Source organism: Ochotona curzoniae, unplaced genomic scaffold (assembly GCF_017591425.1).
Source record: "Ochotona curzoniae isolate NIBS_2020 unplaced genomic scaffold, NIBS_Ocur_1.0 contig_883, whole genome shotgun sequence".
In the NCBI taxonomy this organism is placed as follows: domain Eukaryota; kingdom Metazoa; phylum Chordata; class Mammalia; order Lagomorpha; family Ochotonidae; genus Ochotona; species Ochotona curzoniae.
In genome coordinates, this window is record NW_024466599.1 from 40,615,494 (window position 1) to 40,627,019 (window position 11,526).

At 44.1% G+C, this 11,526-nt stretch overlaps 1 protein-coding gene across 2 annotated transcripts in view; it reads right to left on the reverse strand.

Moving 5' to 3' along the window:
* ACTR2 (actin related protein 2) overlaps positions 1–11,076 on the reverse strand; it is a 47,932-nt gene extending 36,856 nt beyond the window's left edge. Inside the window, exons 1-2 of one of the 2 annotated variants that reach the window (XM_040993315.1) lie at positions 10,948–11,076; positions 304–414 (exon numbers count right to left, since the gene is read on the reverse strand). In XM_040993315.1, coding sequence (XP_040849249.1) covers positions 304–414; positions 10,948–10,995 — 159 coding nt within the window. In that variant the 5' untranslated portion in view covers positions 10,996–11,076. The remainder of the gene's footprint in view (positions 1–303; positions 415–10,947) is intronic. The other variant, XM_040993314.1, reaches the window with a different exon arrangement.
* Positions 11,077–11,526: the final 450 nt, after the last annotated feature.

Below are 11,526 nucleotides of genomic sequence, written 5' to 3' on the forward strand. Positions count from 1 at the left end.
ATTGAAGATCCCAAAGAGACACTAAGACAAATTTATGGCATTAAAGAATAAAAATACCAGCCTGTTATCTTTTAAAAATTAAATAGGAGGACGTCATGTCACTAATACAGTTCCACATCAATGTAAAAAAAAAAAAATCAACACACATATAAACAAAATCAGATGAAATTAACTGATTTTCATGTCTTTGGGAAATTCTGCTTTCCCCTTTGCTTTTCATGGCATCACTTTTAATGCTACCTGATTCAAACAACAGTTCCTGGGTTTTTACAGTCATATGTCAATAAATAAGTAAAATATTACCTTGATTTCAATGTTTCCCACTCTGGTGGTTGATCTGATAATAGGTCTTCCAACCAAAGCTGGGAAGATGTGTTCTGGAAAATTAGAGCCTGCATATCCACACTTCACAAACTGGAAGGAAACAGTGGAAAAAAAAAAAACCCACAAAGTAAGTGTAAAGATATATACAATATTCATTTAACACTAGAATCAGAAAAATATTTATTGCTTAAACAACATTATAAACTGTCACCCACTTATTACATCACCCCCTTCTACTTACTATTACTGCAGTCTGTTTATTTCTGTTAACTGTTTTAGTGTCTAATCCCCCCCTAAATAGGAAAGTCGCAAAAGAACAAACTAACCTGAGCTGTTCAGCTAGAATTCAAGGACTAGGTCATTAAGCAATATGTGGGTAAAGGACAAATTCATTCAACAATGCTAAGTATTTTTTAAAAGACAGGGCTGACACAATGGTTGTAGCAGGTAAAAAGGCCTCCTGCAATACTAGGATTCCTAATGGGTTGCAGTTCGAGTCCCAGCTGCTTCACTTCCAATTCCGCTCCCTGCTAATGCACCTGGGAAAGAAGCAAAACAAAGCCAAAGTCCTTGCGTCCTTGCACCCAGAAAAGAGACTGGGAAGAAGCTTCTGGTTCCAAACTGGCCTAAATCCAGGTATCGCAGCCATTTGAGTAGTGAACCAGTGGACTGAAGATCTCTCTCCTGGTACCATTCTCTCTCTAACTCTACCTTCCAAATAATGAATACAATTCTCTTAAAATTAAAACAATTTAATTTAAAAAGGGATATCAGAAAACGAATAGGGCTTTAGTGTCAATTTTAAAGTGGGTTTTCTCTCATGCTGAGCAACTGCACTTAAGCAATCTCATGATCCAAAATGGAAAAGCAAATGCCATGTGAACTAGCAATACAGGAAAACTAACATTATTTTAGACTACTTGCTATATAAAAATATTTGCCTTGTTTACTTATTTGACAGGCAGACAGAGCACGCTCCCATCCTGAAATGCTTGCAATGAAATGCCCAGAGTTAGGCCAGGCAAGGCAGGGGTCTCAACCCAAGTCTCCCACATTGGTAGTAGGGATGATTACCTGCAGGCCTTCCCAAAAACATTAGCAGGAAGCTGAATCAAAAGCAGAGGAGCCAGGACTCAAAATGGTACTGATGCAGAAATACCAAGTGGCAGGTATTTAAAAATTTTATTTATTAATTTTCCTGAAAAGACCAGATTTATGGAGAGAAGGTGAGAGAAAAGAAAGTTTTTCTACCACTGATTCACTCCCCAGTGGCAGCAATGGCTGGAGTGGAGTTGATCCGATCTGAAGCCAGAAACATCCTCCTGGTCTCTCATGGGGGTGCAGGGTCCCAAGACTTTGGACCAACCTCTACTGCTTTCCCAGGCCATAAGCAGGAATGGAAACTCGATGAGAAATGGAGCAGCCAGGACATGAACTGGTGCCCATATGGAATCCCGGAGCTCAAATGGGAAGGATTAGCTAATAGAGCCTTTGTGTTGGCCCATTAAGATCAAGTACTACATGGAAGAGATGACAGAAAGCTTCAGGGTGGGTAGGGGAAGTTGTATGAGAAAATCTGAAAGTCTATCCTTAACAAGTCTTTAACCACCCTTGCAAAAAAGCAGTGGAGGATGGCCCATATGGGAGACCGAGAAGTTCTTAGCTCCTGGCTTCAGATGGTTCAGTTCTAGCTTATGGAGCCACTTGGGGAATGAGCCAGCAGGTTGAAGATCTCTCGTCTCTCCTTTCTCTGTAAATTTGTCTTTCGAATGAAAATAAATAATTTTAAAAAAAAAAACAGGATTTTTTTTGCTTACTGATGAATTTACCCAGGATATAACAACTAGTAGATAATTATTAAGATATTCAATTATTTTAAAATACAGAGGCAGGAACAGGTGTTTGACACAGTAATTTGACATACACATCCCACACTGGAGTGCCTGGTTTCAAGTCTTGGCTCCTGCTGATAAGCACCCTGGGAAGCAGTGGTGATGAATCAAGTAGGTAAGTCCCTGATGCCTGCCAGGAGACCCAATTTGAATTTCTAGCTCCTAGCTTCTGTCTGTCCCAGCCCTTGTTGTTAACGCATTTGGGGAATAAATCATTAAATTGAGGAACTCTCTGATTAAATAAATAAATAAATTTTAAAAAACCAAAAAGGAGGGGGCCCAACACAGTGGCCTGGCGGCTAAAGTCCTCGTCTGGCACGCACTGGGATCCCATACGGGTACCGGTAATAAATCTGGTGGCCCAGCTTCCCATTCAGCTCCCTGCCTGTGGCCTGGAAAAGGAGTAGAGGATACCCAAAACCTTGGGAACCTGCACTCAGATGGGAAGACTGGAGGAAGTTCCTGGCTTCAGATCAGTTCAGCTCTGGCCGTTGCAGCCACTTGGAAAGTGAATCAGCCAATGGAAGATCTTCTTCTCTCTGTCGTTCTACATATATGACTTTCCAATAAAAATAAAAATGAATAAATAAATCTTAAAAAAAAAACACTGCGGGCATTTGGCATGGCAATTAGGTGTCACTTGGGATACTTTTGTAGTTCAGGTCACAGTGCCTGAGTCCTAGTTCCACATTGATCCAGCTCCTTGCTAATACACACCCTGGGAGGTGGCAGATACTGTGTTTAGATCCCTGCCACCCATGGAGGGGACCTTGCTTGATCTCTCAGTTCCTGGTCTCCTCCCGGTCCAGCTCCAAGCATTTATTCTTTTTTGTTAAAGAAAGAAAAAAAGGAAGGAAGGATGGAAGCAAGCAGTAGAGGACAGCCCAAAGCCTTGGGACCCTGATCCTGAGTGGCTTCAGATCAGCTCAGTTGTGGCCATTTTGGCCACTTGGGGAGTGAACCAGAGAACAGATCTGTCTCTCCTCTGACTTTCCAATAAAAATAAATAAATCTTTTAAAAAAAATTAAAACAAAAAACCCACAATAAGTCCTCTGTTCTCACAGGTTTTACATACACAGGTGCAACTAACTATGGGTCAAACTATTAGAAAAAAAGAGATTTTGGGGCCAGGCACGATGGCGCAGTGGTTAAGGTCCTCGCCTTGCACGCCCAGGATCCCATATGGGTGCCGGTTCTAATCCTGGCAGCCCCGCTTCCCTTCCAGCTTCCTGTTTGTGGCCTGGGAAAGCATTCGAGGGCGGCCTAAAGCTTTGGGACCCTTCACCCGCACGAGAGACCCGGAAGAGGCTCCTGGCTTCGGATCAGTATAGCATCGGCCGTTGCGCTCACTTGGGGAGTGAATCATTGGAGTGAATCATCAGACAGAAGATCTTCCTCTCTGTCCCTCTGTTTCTCCTCTCTGTATATCTGCCTTTCCAATAAAAATACAATAAATCTTAAAAAAAAAAAGATTTTGTAATAAAAAATACATGCCATTTTGTCACAATTCCTTAAACAATACACTTAATTTATAACACATTACAAGGTATTATTATAATCTAGGGATAGTTTAAAGTATACAGGTCAATGTGTGTAAATATTACATCATTCCATTAGGAATTTGGGCATTTCAGGGATATGGTATTTGTGAAAATGTGCTTCTAAATGCCCATGGATACATTTAATAGTCACAAAAAAAAAACCCCAATATTCCACAGCTCCAGGTAGCACCTGTTTTTGGAAGAATTAATGATCAAAACAGTGCATGGATGCAATAAAAGACAAGGGCACAACATATTAACATAGTCCTTGACAGAAAGCTACTATTGTATAGGTACTGTCTTGACAAATCCTTCAAAACATAAAAACTCAGTTATTTTAATATTCAAATATCCCTGCAATCTCACTGAAAATCATGCTGATGAACTACTTATTTTTAATTGAAAAAAATTACATTAAAGGTGAAGGTTTTCTTTCTGCTGATTCATTTCATCTTAACTGCTGTACTCAACATCTGCACCAATGAACCACACAGAATTATAAATAGCCTAGAACATTCTGCCATCCAGAACCCAACCTCTTCTCTTATAAACAAAGCTTTTTCAACTATGTTTAAGTAATGATTTAAAAAAAATTAAACATTTTCTGAAAAATCTGTCTGCAATGAGGAAGTTTCCTATTCTTAGTGCCATCTGGAATCATATCCTGTCAGTTCAAGTTTACACTGTAGAGCCATCATAAAACAGACACTGAGATGTGTCTGTGGCCAAACCCACATCACCTAGAACTAATTCAGCACAGAGCCATTACAGCGAGGGCATTTTTCAGGAGCAGGCTACTCACCTAAGAGTGTAATATTGTAAAAACTCCGATCAGCTAATCTTTGAATATGTTAATATGTTATCCTGGTATGTGCACAGACAACCTACTGCTTTGTAGCTACTTCCTCATTTGACGAGAACTAGGATACAGAACTAGAATCTATTTCCCACCGCCAAAGAAATGCTGAAATAGGTTTGGGTGTAGGAATCCAAAGCCTTAGGCCAACCTCAACTGCTTTTCAAAAGCAGGGAGTTGGATGGGAAGTGCAGCAGCCAGGACACTAACTGGAGCCCATATGGGATCCTGGAGCTTACAACGGGGAGAATTAGCCAATTGAGCCATTGCACCAGGTACTGTTCTTAGTCTTTTCCCTATCTCCATTCTCTCTCCCTTTGTGTGTATGTGTATGCGTGTCTGAGATTTTGCCTTTCAAAACAGATAAATCAATTTTTAAAAAAAGTACACAGAGAAGCTGTAAGTCTGCAAGGGTCACTTCAGCATACTAAGTGTAATATAATTTTCTGAAATGAGCATCCTAAAAAGTTGAAATTGGGAGGAGACTGTTAAGACTTCTGTGTTCTGGAGCAGCACAGTGGTGTAACAAGCTCATCCTCCAGTTACACTGCCAGCATCCCTTACAGGCGTCAGTTCATGTCCCAGTTGCTCCACTTCTGATCAAACTCCATGCCTGGGAAAGCAGTGGAGGATGCCCAAGCCTTTGGGACTCTACCCATGTGGGAGACCTAGCAGCAGCTCCCGGCTCGGACCAGCTCAGCATTGGCTATTGCAGCTATTTGGGCAGTGAACCAATGGGCGGGAGAGTTCTCTTTCCTTTCTTTAACTGTCCCTTTACAATAAAAGTAAAACAATAAAAAGAAGATTGCTGGGCCCAGCGGCGTGGCCTAGCAGCTAAAGTCCTTGAATACGCTGGGATCCCATATGGGTGCTGGTTCTAATCCCGGCAACTCCACTTCCCATCCAGCTCCCTGCTTGTGGCCTGGGAAAGCAGTTGAGGACGGCCCAAAGGCTTGGGACCCTGCACCCGCACGTGAGACACCCGGAAGAGGTTCCTGGTTCCTGGCTTCGGATCAGCACAGCACCGGCCGTTGTGCTCAGTTGGGGAGTGAATCATCGGACGGAAGATCTTTCTCTCTGCCTCTCCTCCTCTCCATATATCTAACTTTGCAATAAAAATAAATAAATCTTAAGAAAAAAAGATTGTCGTGTTGCCCATAGCTGCACACACTGGAAACACACAGCCAGAAAAGCAGTAAATAATCACATTCCTCAGTGTTTTTAAATACAGTTGTACAGATGAGCAGTTCACTTAAAATTCTTATTTGGCAACTGAGCTCCCTGAAACTGTAAGCTATTACTGCTTTACAAAAAAAAAAAAAAACAAAGAAAGAAAGAAAATTCTTGGGACCAGCATTCTGGTACAGCAGGTTTATCCACTGCTTGCGACATTAGAATCCCATATCAGAGTCCAGCCCCGCACTTCCCAGCACTCCGGCTCCCTGCCAATTCCTGAGGAAAGCAGCAGAAGATGGCCAAAGCATCAGAGCCCTTGTTGTCTATGCTGATGACCCAAATGGAATTCCTAGCTCCTGGCATCAGTCTGACCCAAACCCTGCTATTGGAAGCACTTAGGAAATAAAACAGCGGACAGATCTCAGTCGCTCCCACTCTCGTTCTTATAAATATTTTAAATAGATAAATCTTAAAAGTGAAAATTTGGCTTTAATTTAAGCTAAGTAGATCAAACATTTATACTTATTCTACCTAAGCAGCTTACTATATGCAGAAGTTGTCACAGAATTCATTAATAGCATTCCTATAGTGTACTAAATATGCTGTCAAAACAGCAAAAACCACGTATTTTGCATTATTTCAAATGTAAAAGCAAGGATGATTATAATAAAATATTTTCAATTTTCAAGAGTATAGAATAGACCATACCTTTCATTCGAGAAAAAAAAAGTTTTTTTTTTTAATCTACACAATGATGTAACAAACATAAGGAAAATATTCTAGATTACTTATCAGGTATTTTACCCTTGAAATTCTTCCCCCATGCTAATCATTTTAAAACTTGGCGATTTAGTTCTTCATGCGTGCAGTAAGATTGTGTTTAAGAAATAGATTTTACCATATATAGTTTCCTTTTCATAGCACTGTGGTTTAAACTGGCTCTCTTACTTCCCACTGAGTCATCAAATGCTAAGAGTAAGAACAACACAATGTTCCTGCAAGCCAAAAGGAAGAAAGAGCCTACCTACAACTGTTCTGCCAAAGGTAAGCTGGGCTTACTTAAATTTGCATGTTTCTTTTACTAATTTATGATTTTATCTGATGGCATTGATACATTAACTTAATTGCATAGTAACGATTAAAATCTTTGTGCCTAAAAATTACCAACAGAAGTGAACTATATATGGGAATAGAATTATTCTAGCACTGTAAGCTGCTTTTTAAACTAGACCTTGTTCAGCATTGTGCCCATGAAACACAAAGCACTAAGGAAGTTCTATTGTTCGTTGTGTTTGGCAGCAGGGCATACAGCACCAGAGGTCTTGGCCCACCTCTTGAAAGGGACCTAAACCTGGGGCTTCACCAGTCTCCATTTTTTCATCTACGTGGTCACTTCTAATGGCTCCACCTTTCAGGGTAGGTTTAGGCTGTTAGGAGGCCTAGGATGATAGTGAGCAAGTGGAGTGGGCCCTACATCTGGCAAGTGACCATTCAGATTGGCTCTTGCAAGAAGGGTAAAAAAAAAAAAACCAACCAACCAACAAAAAAACCCTTCTCAAACTGCCTATAATTTTAAACCCTAAAATGTTTAAGGAGCACACAGAAACACTTTAGGGCGACTACTCCTTCCATCAATTTTTAAAAATGAAACTGAAGGGCCCGGCACAGTGGCCTAGTAACTAAAATCCTCGCCTTGCATGCCTTGGGATCCTATATGGATGCTGATTCTAATCCTGCTTCCCATCCAGCTCCCTGTCTGTGGTCTGGGAAAGCAGTCGAGGACAGTCCAGAGGCTTGGGATCCTGCACTAGCGTGGGAGACTCAGAAGAAGCTCCTGGCTTTGGATCAGCTCAGCTTCAGCTGTCACAGCCACTTGGGGAGTGAATCACCAGATGGAAGATTTGTCTCTCCTTCACTCTAAAAATCTTTCCAGTAGGGCCCGGCGCAGTGGCGCAAGTGGTTAAAGGTCCTCACCTTGCACGCCCAGGATCCCATATGGGCGCCGGTTCTAATCCCGGCAGCCCTGCTTCCCTTCCAGCTCCCTGCCTGTGGCCTGGGAAAGCAGTCAAGGATGGCCCAAAGCTTTGGGAACCTGCACCCGCGTGGGAGACCCGAAAGAGGCTCCTGGCTTCGGATCGGCATAGTATCGGCCCATTGCGCTCACTTGGGGAGTGAACCATCGGACGGAAGATCTTCCTCTCTGTCTCTCCTCTCTGTATATCCGCCTTTCCAATGAAAAAAATAATAAAAATAAATCTTTAAAAAAAAAATCTTTCCAGTAAAAATAAATTATATATATATAAATACACATACATACATATATATCTTATTTAATAGGTTTCTAGTTGTCTAAATTTTCAGAAACACCACAGCATTCTTGTTATAATATTCACTTTTTTTTTTTTTAGTTTATATACTTGATTCAGAGGAAAAGACTTCCTATCCATAACTTCACTCCCCTCACTCCCCCAAATCCCACAACTGGTAGGTCTAGGCCAGATAAAAGCCAGGAGCTGGGAAATCAATCCAGGTCCCACGCGGGTGGCAAAGACCCAATTACTACAGCCATGACCCAAAGCCTCCCCAGGCACACACTAGCAGAAATGCTATCAGCACAGCCAAGACCTGAACCCAGGCACTAGGATATTAGCCACACAGTGGTCTGACCACTGCACCAAATGCCCCCCATGCCTCCCATGTTCTATCAGAACTGCTCCTTATTTGAAGTCAACCACGTCTATAGGAAATCTGGACAAAAACCTAATCAGAAGTGTAACACCAAACACACTCGTTTTTGTATTTATGCCAAAGTCACTCATCTTTTGACTTAAGCAACAAGACTTCAAAATTAAGAAGCAGATACAAAACTAATCAATAAAACACAACCAAGATTTATTTTATTTTTATTAGAAAGATTTACAGAAAGAAGGAGAGACAGGAAGATCCTTCATCCATTTAATTCACTCGCCAAGCAGATGCAAAAGCCGGAGCTCAGAGGAGTCCTCCTCCAGGTCTCCCCTACAGGTGCAGGGTCCCAAGGCTTTAGCTGGAGGGGAAGTGGGGCTGCCGGGATTAGAACCAGCACCTATATGGGATCCTGGCAAGTTCAAGGCGAGAACGTTAGCCGATAGACCACTGCGCTGTGCCCTACATTCAGCTTTTAAATGTAACCTAAAAATAGTTGCATAAAAACTAGCCATAGTTATCATTCCTATTCCAACATGGAAAACTGTCACATACTACAAATATATAACAGATTCTGTACCTAGAATCACTCAGGGCAGGAATTTACACAAATGTAACTGATTTGAGTTTCTAAATAAAGTTGACAGTCACAAAGTATTTTAAATCAATTTCTAGTTTTACAATTTCCTACAATGGAAATCAGGCTAATCTTTTTCTAAAAGTACCTTTAACTGAGTTTTAACTACAAAACTGACATGTCTGTAGCTGACTTAGTTTAAACACAGTATAGCAACATAAGATCTGATAAAAATCAAAACATTTTCCCAGTAATTCTGAAAGGTTGTGAAGGCCTCCCTTTTTTCACTCTCTCATCCTTGACTCATAAGGACCATTTACAACGGTTCCCACAAAACTTCTACACACCGGCACAAGTTTGTGAACAGATTGTCTTCTGATGAAGAACACACACATAAGCAGAATGATAAGCCTGTTTGCAAATTAACAGTAAAACAGTACATTTCTATGGCAGTGCACCTGCTCCCTTTGCAAAGTGTCCTCGGGGGACGGAGTAGCGCTGCAGTGGGCGACACTGCTGCTGGCATCCCTTAGGGACTCTGGTGGGTGTCCCAGCTCCTTCACTTCCCATCCAGCTCCCTGCTTGTGGCCTAGAAAAGTAGCAGAGAATGGTCCAAACCCTTGGGACCCTGCACCCACAAGGGAGACCCAGAAAAATGGCTCAGCTCTGGCTGTTGTGAGCTTTAGCTGTAGGAAGATATTTCTAACTCTTTCAAATAATGAATCTTTTAAAATAAAAAAATGAAGTGCTCTCTACGGACGTCCCATTACGATATTTTTACTGTAATATTAAGTCCTGGCGTATTTAGTTCAGATGAAGCCAATATAATTACTGCTTGTTAAAAATCTGCTGAGTTCAATCAAGGGCAGTGGCAGTTAGGATAATGAATATCAGCTTTTCTTTTTCCCCCTCAACAATGCAATTTCCAAACTAAAGTTTGAGGAAAATCTTTAAGTCCTATGTCACATTTATGGAAGGGAGGGGAGAAAAAAAAAATCACACACATACAAAAAAAAAAAAGTTCCAGCACGAAAATAGCTCCAGAAATCACTACAGAACTCATAAAAACTTCACTCACACATTTTCTCTCCTCGTTTGCCGACCTTACTCAAGTTCAAAAATGCATTTTTATTAAATGTTTGTCATTTTTAAAAGGTTTCTAAGCCAGTATCTTGCAATATTTGAAGACTATCATTATCTGTATTCTCAACCTAAGGGAGGAAAACGGGGTCGGAGACCACCTACACTGATCAACTTCCCTCTCGGTCAGCGGAACTAACACTGGGGCTGGAGGGGTCACCCAATGGAACATGCTGGTCTCTACAGGGCTGCACCTGGACCAAGCCACCAGCACGGAGAACATACACGCTTCATTTAGCCGCCACCTCCCTTCCAAAAAGAAAGAGCAAACCCACCAACACTGCGGCCCCCCACCACTGAGAAAGGGCCGTGGCCCCTGGCTTGACAGCGCTTCCTTTTTCTGCTCTCAGCCCACTTCCTGCCTCGCGTTCCGCATCTTCCACCATACAGGAAGAGGAAGGCCTCTAAGGTGTTTCTCCATTCCGCACAGCCACGACCCTGGGGGCTGCAGCCCCCTCGCTCCGAGCACACGACCCCGGCCTCTCGCCCCCCGCCCCCCGGCCCCGTCCTCCAGCCAGGCTGCGCCCCCGCGAACACGGAGCCGGCCCCAAGCGGGCAGCAGGTGGAAGCTCGCCCGCCGCCCCGCCCCGAAGGGCTGCCGGGAGAGCCCAGCGCCCGATCCGCTTGCTCCCCGCAGCCGCAGTGTCCATGGCCGGCCGCGAGGGCCCCGGACGTCCAGCGCCCGAGGCCGCGCGACCCCCCGAGCATCGCCGCCCAGGCCTGTGGCCGCCGCGGCCTCCTCGCCCGGCGCTTACCCCGGTGCCGTTGTCGCACACCACCACCTTCCTGCCCTGGCTGTCCATCGTCGGCCTTGGGGACTGCCGCCACCGTCGTGCAACCTACAGCCGCCGCCGCCCAGCTCTCCTTCTTCCTCCTTCGCAGCCCCACCTCCGCCCTAACTTTATTCCCCCAGCCGGAAGTCGCTGCCGGTCCCCGCCCGTCATTTAGCAGAACGCCTGCGCGGAAGGGGTGGGACAGAACGGAGAAGGCTTATGACTGGCAGCTGTGAGCGCCACTCATCAAGGGAGGAGCGCCGAGGCCCCGCCCGCGGCCCGCGGTCACGGGTGCGGAACGCGCCCTCTTCCACAGGCTGCGTCTGCTGGTCGGGGCTTCGGGGGAAGTTAAATGGCGGCGGGAGTGGCGGAAGCCGGGGCCGTCTCCCTGAGGTGTGGCCTGAATCAAGGGCGCCGTCTAACGGTCTCCAAAAGGCGCAGACAGCTGGAAGACGCCGGGTCGGCCACGGCCACGAGGAGGCGTGGAATGTGCCGCAGGGGCCAGCAGGAGGGTGGGGAGCGAACTCGAGATGTTGGCTCACTGGGTGGTTGCCCATTCAG